This window comes from Phaethon lepturus, unplaced genomic scaffold (assembly GCF_000687285.1).
Source record: "Phaethon lepturus isolate BGI_N335 unplaced genomic scaffold, ASM68728v1 scaffold3601, whole genome shotgun sequence".
NCBI classification, from domain to species: Eukaryota; Metazoa; Chordata; class Aves; order Phaethontiformes; family Phaethontidae; genus Phaethon; species Phaethon lepturus.
The window spans coordinates 2,897-13,574 of NW_010519655.1; the positions used below are offsets into that span (position 1 = coordinate 2,897).

Consider the following 10,678-nt stretch of genomic DNA (forward strand, 5'->3'; position numbering starts at 1 on the left):
CAGCAATTCATTCCGTGACTGCCATTTTATCAAACACTAGTTGATTTTCAGAATCATTAGCTAGTTTAAGACTGTAAAGCTGAAATAATTTCGGGCTATGGGGAGCCTAGCGAAGAAGAATAGTTTTCTCTTTTTGTAAATCTTTGCACTAAAATCTATGAAATCTAGAGAAAGTCATACATACATATTCAGAGTTAAAAAAAAAGCTTTGCTGGTCCTATTATATTAAGGGCAAAATAAAACCTAGTTAAAGAGAGATAATAAGGGTCCTAATAAAAAAACTATGAAGCTCCTGGAATATTACAAAACAAAATTAAGCTGAGAGTTGACTTAAATCTGTATTAAATCTGAAAATAGAGTACTGGGAAAATAGTCTAACCATGAAAATACATTTTATTTTCCCATATGCAATTTTAGCATTTATATATTATGTTATGCTGCTTTAATGTATGCTTTTCCCTTCCGATTTACCTGTTTTATCATTGCTCCTTCCCATTCATAGATTCCTTAGGGGCAATGATTACCGTTGGTAATAGTGATACCACAGCAGGTTCCCTGGCAGAGGCGGCTTGCTGAGCTGGCTCAGAGGTGCAATTACTTGTCAGCTCAATAACTGAGAAGGGGGATCTGCGGGTTTAGGAGAATCCACCAAAATGCAGAGAGTGCACAATTAGCAGGTTCACATTTGAAGCTGCAACTGATAAAGAATAAGTAAAGCAAGACCTGTGTTTTCATAACACCCCGCATCATTGAGGAATTCTGGTAATAATAGCTGCCTGAATTTCTCTTCACAGATTTCCCTCCCCACAGAGCGGAATGGCCGTGTTCACTGTGAAGCGTAGGCAGTGCTCCTGCCCCTTACCTGGGAGCTCTAGACCTTCCGCGACTCCGTGTAAGAGCCTCCACATAAAAAGGGTGTCACTATTGATTAGAAGAGAGGTTTACTAGGCTAGTTTTATAAAACTATTAATACTGTTTTTGAGGGCATGATTCATTGTTACACGAATCTCTGAAATTAAGGAGGATAAAGACCTAGCGATTTATCTGATCCTTCCTTTGCTAGTGCAGAACTGTTCCCTCAATTACATTTGCTAATGTTTTCTTTTGTCTACTTTTAAATGACTGAAATTATGGGGCTTTCAACACTTCTTCGGGAGGTGGTTTTGTTTTGGTTTTGGTTTTTTCGGTTTTTTGTTGAAGGGCTAATAGATCTTAATGCTGTGCACTCAAGCTTTTTATATTACCTGCAAATACTCCTCCTGCTTTGCAGACACTCCTTAGACATCTCTTAACCAAACTCCACATTTCTAGTTAAGTCTTTCCTTCAATACTTAGCAATTTGCTTGCTGCTTTCACTAGAAAGGTATATGCAGAGGGTATTCACGGTGGGAGGGCGAGCAGTCTGTCCCCACCCTTCTGCAAGTGGCTTTGCAGTGACCAGATAGGTACTTTTGAGATGGGGGTTCTACTGCTCAGCAGGTGCCCTCTCTGCAGAAGCTGCAGAGCAAATGAGCTGCCTGCGCTTTGGAGGCAGAGTGAGTTTGTTTGAGCTGCACAGACTCAGCTACTCTCTCTGGCACAAACTTTCTGCTTTTGGAAGTGTCGTGCCAATCATAACACAGAATTTCATAATATCAAGACACTATTACTTCCCATTTTGAATATATAATATTACTCACTTTGCAACCATATGCCACTGCACTAATTTTTAAATCGTTCCCTCTTTTATTCTTCTCACCATGCATTATTATCCCAGCCTTACCACATATAATTATTCTTAATGGTTACATTTGGATATCGGAAAGGGAAGTATCCTGAGTAGTATCTATAATACTTGGGCTGGCTGCTTAAGCTGCGTTCCTTTTCATATTGATGGATGGATTGTTTCCTTAACATTTATGTTTATTGATTTTTGTAGTATGGGACTAAAACCAGTGCTTAGATTAGGCATGATACAAGCTGGTCTTAAAATGACAGGCACTTAGTATTTTAGATTCACACATCTCATTTTAGATTCGTAAAAAACTTTTTACCCATTTCTGACATTGTTTACTTTGGAGTCTAGCCAGGGCCAAGACTGTTAACGTGAGATTAAGTCCGATTAAGTAATTAGAAAGTTAGGAAAAAGACATTAGCAAAAATAAGAAATTACTGTCAAAGCAAGAAATGCAGGCCACTGAATTAAAATCACTTGCAGCCTAAAATAGTTTGGATCTGAACCGTATTTCCATTTATAAACATCTTTTAACTCATGTAACAACCCTTTCTCACTGGGTCTTTTAAAAAAAGGAGTAAAATTAGAAAGAATAAAATGCGAGAAGATCTTCAAGAAATTAGGAAGCCAAAGCAAAAAAAAAAAATTGTATTTAAGAAATTGTCAAACCATGCAACCACAGAAGAAAGAAAACAACTTCTATTTGACCTTGAATATACCATTTATTTGATAAGAAATAAAAAAAAAGCTAGAGGGTAGTTGTTTCTTGTCATTATACTGTTGCTGATTCTGTGGTTAGTTATTAATTTTATTTTTTATGATTCACAATCTGCTCTTTGAAATATGCCATATGCTCAAAGCAATTCAAGGATGACAACTGTCAGAATTACTCCAATAAAAATTGCCTAAATGAGGAAGATTTACTGCAGTCTGATATTTCTGCTGAAAAGCCCTCCTTTCTTTCCCCCACCGCCCCTCAGAGCCACGGACTACAGATTCTCAGAGACACAGTGAAGCCTGAATCAATTTTAGGATCAAATCACACGTTTTGGGGAACTTCTTAAAGTACTGTCTATCTAAAAGAGGTGATAAACCTCCTAGGCTAAGGCTGCTATAACAAATAAGAGAAATTATGTGTGTGTGTGTATATATGTTCCATGAAGACCCTATAATCAATATGCAAATTCAAAATAATTTTGCTGAAATCACAAGCAAGTGTGATGACTTAACATGAGAATATCTGCTTGATGTATAACTAATAAAAATTAAATTGGAAGAGTCCTGTATCCTGGCAGCAGCAAACCAAAATCAAGGCAAATTTCTTTCTTCCCAGAAAAGGTCTGAAAGGTGGATAAAAATCCAGCTGAAAGCTCCAATCAAAACACACTTTGTTAAATGCTACCATTTCATTTTTTTTCCTTCATTTTGTTTCAGTCTATTTATTAATGCAGTTTCATTTATTTCTATTCATCTTGAAGACAAATCTTTGTCCTTCTATAGAATTACACCAAATAGAATGTGATAAAGGGAACTTTCTTGCAATTATGATGTCGGTGCAGCCTGTCAGCGCACAGGGGATGGAAATGAGGTTGGGGACAGGGAAGGGAATTCTAATAGACACCATGATACATACAATGAACGCAGCGATATCCTGTGAGAGAAAGACTTGTCAAGCTAATCAGATCTTCTATAGCTAGGTAAAGGCAGTAACGGTAGCGCTAACCTTGTAAAGATGCTGCTGCTGCTCCTCTGACATCATCAGGTCATGGCTGTCCATCACGATGGATTCCATGTCAATCAGCCAATCCCAGAGCTCCTGGTATTCTGAATCAAAGTCCAAAAGGCTGTAGATAAGGAACAAAATGTATTATGCATAAATACTGTGTAGTTGTTAAAATCTTGTATTAGAATAATATATTCTTGAAAACTCATGATGTTCCTAGTTATATTTCTAAAGAGACATTCTGTATTTATACAGAGTGGATGAAAATGAAAACTGAAATCCAATTTAAGCTGGTGCCATGACCTAAATTCAGCGGTTGATGCCAAATCCTGACAACTCTTGGCATACTGCATTTGCTTCAAAAATTTTGAAATAGAAATCCCCCATAGATGTTGTTGTTTAATGGTTTTTAAAGTGCTGACTTTCCATTGAGCAAACTTTGCAACAATCATCTCGATATAATTCGTATAAAAACATTTTCATCACAAAATGACTCAATCCATTCAGCCATCCCTCTGCTGTCTATCTGCCCATCTCTGTAAATATCCTACATTTATTTTCATGGATGAGTAGCTAGCATTTCAACTTAACACCTTAAGATAGGCTTGAGTGAATATGGTAAGCCAGTGAGAACTAAGGCCAGATACAGTATTAGACAGGTGTTCCCTACAGACATGTAAGAAACAAAGGTAAGGACAGGAAGTCAAAACAATGAATCCTTGAATAGCCAGCAATCATTAAAATTCAAAGAAGGATCACTATGGTTTTCAACAAAATAAATCATTAGAATAAGGAGCTTAAAAGGATTAATGTGATTCTCTATTGAAAGCCTAGTGAATAAGTAAAGCATAGATCCTTCTAAAACACTGTGATACAAGACAGAAGGTACATGCTGAAAAACTGCACATTCATCAAAAAGATACCCCTTGAAAAGGGATCTTCAAACTTGCAAAATTGGAACTAACAAAAGCCTTGTCAGTAGTATCAAAAAAACCCCATATTGATCAAACAATAGCACATGTTCCACTAAAGCTAATTTCTCCAATTATTAACAACTTTTTTAGCAACACCATTAAAAAAATCAGCAGTATTTCAACAGAGAAACAATAAACTAAACAGGTTTTTAATATTATTAATACTATCGCAGTTTCAGTTGTTGTTAACTAGAGTGCCATATGCATGGTAATTTCGAAAGCTTATAGATAAAGTTGTGACAAGTACAACTGTCTTTCTGCAAGAAAGCAAGCAAGAGAGAAGAAAGCATTTCCCTTCTGTGGTATTATTTTCAATGAATTGACAACAAAGGAAGTCTTGTATAATGCGCAAGTGTTGATTCTTGCTTCTGAAGTAACTCTCTAGTTTAATCCACTGTACTTAGAATACTTTTACTCAACAATTTATGAGGTGCACTTACCTAAAACTGCCTGCTGCCCTGACAAGGTAAGCGATGATGCTATTATAAAGAAGAGCAAGCATAAAAGGGCAAGTTACTATTGTTGAAATATAATAGTTTAATTTGGAGTTCAGGGCTTTTCTCCTGTTTCAGGAGGTATTTGACTCAGATATCATTGTGAACTAAAATAAAACTAAACTCCGTTCTGAATGGTGTATTTGCAGTGATACTGAATCTTTATCCCTTCCTCAGAAAACTGTATAACCATTCTGTATCTTCAGTATCTACTGCTCCTTTTTTCCCTTCTGTCTTATCCAAATATTACACCAAGTGATAAAACTGACAGGCAGTTATTAAAACATATGTTTTATGAAATAAGAGACTAGATTTCATCTCCTATAAATCGGTATAGATTCATTTGGACTTGGCTGGTATGTACCAGTGAAAATCTAAATCAAGATATGAAGACGACGGGAATTAAAGCCTACGTCTAATGTTCATGACTTGCTGCTGCCAGAATGGGATGGGATGTCTTTGGAAACTGCATCAGGAAGTGGACTGGGATTTTACTATAATGGGCAGAACATGTGCTGGATCCAAAGATCTGCTTTGCATCTATACAACAACATCTTAGTTACTGTCCAATTTTGTCCATTTATTGGTGTAATGGAATGAATCGATCCTATAAAGGCACACAAAAGCACTTTTCCCTGACCTTTATAGAACCCAGATAAGCACTCGGGAAACAGCTGAATATTTTGATTTCTAGCTAAAGTTCTCAACAACAACTCAACCCAAAGCAAAGGGTGAGAGAAACTGGATTCACTCAAAAAAGCCCAGGAAGGGATGCAAGATGTAATGGGGATTTTTTTCCCTCAGAGTTTACATACTGTATCAATTCTCCTTTTTTTGTTTTCTTCTGTAAAATAAAGTCATCTGGGAGCATTTTTAAGCAACCTGTCTATGGCAGCTATTTGTCTGAGTCTGAAGATAGTGAAGTCAGCTTACAAAGCATCATCTATGTTTTTTCTTAAAATTTGATTGCAATATTTTTAATGGTTCTAAAATAACTCTGATATTTAAAAAAAAGATTTGTTTTTAAAATGAACGCCTTACATATAAATGGATGGATCTACTAATTATTATTAAATTACATTTTGGAAGAGGATGGAAGTTACTAAGCCACTAAAAAGATAGTCAGAAAATCCATCAATTATAGGATCAGTGACAGGCTAAGATTAAAATGTACCTGTCAGTATTTCTGTTGTATACGGAATATTTCTTTTTTATTCAGAATCTATTTTTCCTGGGCTTAGCAGATCTTTTTTTTCATATTGCCACAGGCAGAATCAGGGAGAGCGTAACTTCTGAAATGCTGATGTGTGTTACAAATGCAAGAACTATAGAAGACATCTAATTTTGGTTGATTATCCAAATCCACCAATTGTTAAAAAAGAATAAATTAGGTCCTCTGTTTATTGAAAAAAAAAATTCCTCCACTAAAAGTACCCAAACATTGCCAACAAGAAGATGATAATATTAGTTAAAGGGCAGGTAACTACAGTTTCCTTAATATAGGTTTGGTGCTTAATAAGCTAAAACTATTAGCTACATAATAACTGAAATGACATTAAGAAGTATATTTTATCTTAGTAAACAGGGAATCAGATATGCAGAGTTGCATGTCTAATCCCTTGAACCCTAAACATATTTCTTAAAATGTGGACATCAATTTATTATTTTGAATGAAAATTCATGAGCACCTTTCTCATGAGAAAACCAGTTCGTCTATGGCATTAATAAATAAAAAGGAATGTGAAGCTCTTTCTATCAGCCTTTTTCCCCATGTTTAACACACACTTCCAGTTTGTATTTTTCTTTGACGGCATAACTCACGTGGTATTTAGAAATACTGTAAACACACTGGTAAGCCTACCAAAAAAATTCAACCAAACAAAAAGTTCTTTCAAGTTTCTGGGTCATCATTTTTTGGAATGCCTTTCCATACACATGTTTTTATTAGGGGGACATAGGGGAAATCAAAGTTCTGACCTTAACAGCTTGAAAATTGCCTTATATTCTGCGTACTTGAAGCCCCTTTTAATGCATTTATCTCAAAGCCTCACCCATAAAGGCCCAATACTAGGTGATGACAGGATCCCAGGATCTGTCCTTTATGTTGTACAATGGTGTTGTAAATATCATATCCACATCTCCCAATAGCACCTGTATAAATTCCTCCCTGGTTTTGAGGCGATGCAATATCTCCAGCCATATCTGCTATAACATTTTACAGCTGCTCTCAACTGCTCTTGGTTACCTCTGGCTGCCTGGCTAGCTGATGTTGTCTTGCAGTGGGCGTTCATTCTCTTCTCTTTCATTGCCACTTTAGCCATTTCTGTGCAGACACCCAAGAGCACTACTGCAGTTGTAACAGTATCACTGTTCTGCAGAAAATCTGTTCTTTACACACCCACTGGCACCACCTTATTCAGCAGATCCTTCCTTACCTATCTCAGCCTAGCTATTTCCTACACAAAGCCACCTCCCAAGTCTTTCCTGCCACTACATAAACAATTCTCCATCTACTGTAACTCTTGTTCTCCCTGTAGACACTCTTCTTTCTCCTAGGCCAAACTTCTACAACAGCTAATAGATAGATACACTAATTTTCCCAGTTGTGTAAATTATTTCTTCTCTCTAGAGATCTCAGTCTCTAGCTAGGTCATCCTACTGTGGAATTTCTGTCCACAGTATTTTTGTCCACAGCTTTTATGCAGTAAGAAATGTTTTATCAACTGTATTTTCAAACAGCTGAAAGGCATTTCCATTGTGTTCAACACAATATCTCAGACTGGGTCAACTGGAAGTCTTCCATCTGAATTCAGCGCATCCCAGTTTCTATAACGACTGAAAACATGCTATTGTATTTGTCTCCCTCTGGTCCTTTGGCCCCTTAACCCACTGTTGAGCCTCTAAGGGCTGGGATGGACATAAGAGCCCAGAAAGGTGACCACAGCACAGAAAAGGTAGGGAACACTAGTAGTTTACCACTCCCAGTAATAAGCATGTAATTACGAGTGCAAACAAGTGCATTTAAGAGCCTATTTGCTCATACACATATGGTATGTAGAGTTACAAACTGGATTTTTCCATGAGGCTCAAAGCTTTGTATACCCTATCCTCAATAAAATCAAATATCTGTTGATGTTTTACTGTCTTAGGTCCCACACAATATTCCAACCATAAGTCTTGTTCGAATTCAACTGTGGCTGCAAAATTAGAAGCTGTTTTTGAACATGTAGCCTTCAGTGCACATTTATATACATATACACACCAATTCTGAACAAATTATTTTTATGGTTGGCGCTAGGTGCACTGGCATGTTTGAGAATTTGACAGATTTCTGCATATGTAATCAGGATCTCTGTAATCCTACATAATTAGCCCACATCAACTTTTCTAAAACAGTCATCTTTCCGTATAATAAGAGGGGATGTTTACAAGGCTCATTTATCTTTACAGTTGGTAATCTAATAAAACTGTGTTTCCAAGACTTCAACACTGAGTTAAGAATTGGTAAAGGAAGTTCTGCAGATAACGAACTCACAAACGCGTTGGTCAATGACTTTCCTTGCATAGGAAACTGTGGGCAAAAGTTCTACTGTATTTACTGGTTATGAGAAAATTTGTATCAGGATGACGGTGCACCCAAACAATGAGCACTAGTTGGATCCTTCAAACTGTTTTTGTCCCACACTACTATGAACTCATAGATATGTTCTTATGTTCATTTAGGGGAGCTAGCAGTTGGATTATACGGTTTTCAAAAGACCTTCAAGAAAAATTCTTAAACCAGAACTACAAGTTTTCTTGGTTGTGAAAAAGGGAGGGGCAGCAAGACTTCATTTTAGCATAGTCCAGTGATTAATTTGTCTGAGGTTCTTTGCTCAACCTGTTAAGAAAGAGTGATTTTATGTATACACATATATGTGGGTATGTGTGTTTACATTTATTAAAAAACAGACTGAGAAGACCAAGTCAAGGGAAAACAGTTAAAATTAAAGCTTTCTAGAAGTACAAAACTGGGTTGTTCAAACTGGTGAACTATAAATGAATGGCTTCACATTCATATTTCCTAGTCACTAGTAGAATAATGATTACGGAGAATTATTTTGCAGAGGCATTAATACATTATAAAGATGCTTCCCTATAAGCTAAGAAATCAAAAGACTTGAAGACATTGAAAAAGCCTGAAGCAAAAGGACACATTACATTTTTTAAAATCAAAATAATGGATTGCTGTTAGATAATGTTAGGTAGTCCTATGAACAAACCATGATATGTATAAATTATCCGGAACCCATTATTTTTTGCATTCATATATGAAAAAATAAATATATAGAGTTTTCCCCTGTCTCTTGGCCTAGGAAGAAAAACCCTGGTTAACTAGAAGTATGAAAAAGTATATCATGAAAAAAAAAAAATACAGATCAGTGAGAATAAAACAACAAAAAGAATAGTTCCCTACCCATTACTTCCCACTGTGTGAACTTTTGACATATCAGCAAACTCTTCCTTTCGCTTGCTACTACTGTTGTACTGCTCACTGTACAGCTTTAAGGACATCTGTTCAACAGCATCTCTTTGTGCTTCCAGATAGCATAGCTGAACCTCAGCCTAGAGAAAGAAAACAAAGAGGAAAAAAAAAAAACACAACAGACCTTTTTTTAAAAAATTCAGAAAGAATGCATTTAAAATAAATACATTTGGACTGCAACAATTTTAAGCAAATGATTCATACCATCATTTCTGTCCTTGCATGACAGTCAAAAAGGCTGAAGATAAAAGTACAGTGTATTCCTAAATGCTAGAACTGAACTACTGAGGTTTCTATCAGAGAATGTGCTATATATTCTGTGAGATGTATATCCAATCAAAAGCTGCATAAAAATGTCTGGACACGAATGAAAAAGATGTTAGAAGTCACACAGTATGACAGAACAGGTAGATACATAAAATTACATTTCTCATAGGCTTCAAGGCTGATATTGTTAACACATTGCCTGTGCTTCATAATTAATGAAAGACATATTGCTATAGGTATTTTTGTTTTAAACAGTAAAGGTAAACAAAACCAAGCAAATTGGCATTATTCACATTCTGCTTTCCCATATCTGGTGTCCACAGATTACTCAGCAATTTTGGTTGCAAGAAAAAAGGCAGTAAGTGAGATGTGCTGTTTTCCATCAGACTCTGTGCCTGGCCAGAAGAATGTTGAATAATATTTGGCATCATAACTTATTGAATAGACACTTTATTTATTACAGCTGTGGTGATCAGTTTGATTCGGGGGCTCAGAGAACCAGATGATAAAAGGATAAAATCTGCTCTTTGCCACACTTGCCCCTAGGAACAGGACAAGGAACAGAGGGTAGAGTAAGTTCAAAAGCACTTTGGGACCAATATGCTGTTGTTTACTTTTAATATGCTTCACGGAAAGAAAAATGCATTACAAATTCTGATAATGCTACTTCTGTGTGACTACATACTCTTATTTCCATTAGGAGGAGAATGCTTGCTTAACTATTCAGTGCTATGGCAAGCAAACGCAACAAGCACGGAGGAAATTTTGTGTAAGGACTCCTGCATTTCCTACTGCAGGAGGCAGAGAAGTGAAGAGTTCGCTTGGCTGCTGAGAGCATGACGGAGTTACCGCTCCATGGAACAACAGCAGCTGTAAAGAGAAAGCAGTGAAAGGGCTAGAGAGGAGAAGGGAAATCTGCAAAATCTAGGAAAAATGCAGGCAAGTGGAGGGAAATGGGCACCGAAGAATGTCAGTAGGGAA

The 10,678-nt window shown here is 36.6% G+C and overlaps 1 protein-coding gene across 1 annotated transcript in view; it reads right to left on the reverse strand.

The window, feature by feature from the left end:
• Positions 1-3,437: 3,437 nt before the first annotated feature.
• Positions 3,438-10,678, reverse strand: part of LOC104628497 (A-kinase anchor protein 6-like) — a gene marked incomplete at its 3' end in the record, with an annotated part of 83,497 nt that continues 76,256 nt past the window's right edge. Inside the window, exons 5-7 of the mRNA XM_010297113.1 lie at positions 9,362-9,510; positions 4,852-4,890; positions 3,438-3,558 (exon numbers count right to left, since the gene is read on the reverse strand). Of these exons, the coding sequence (XP_010295415.1) occupies positions 3,438-3,558; positions 4,852-4,890; positions 9,362-9,510 (309 nt within the window). The remainder of the gene's footprint in view (positions 3,559-4,851; positions 4,891-9,361; positions 9,511-10,678) is intronic.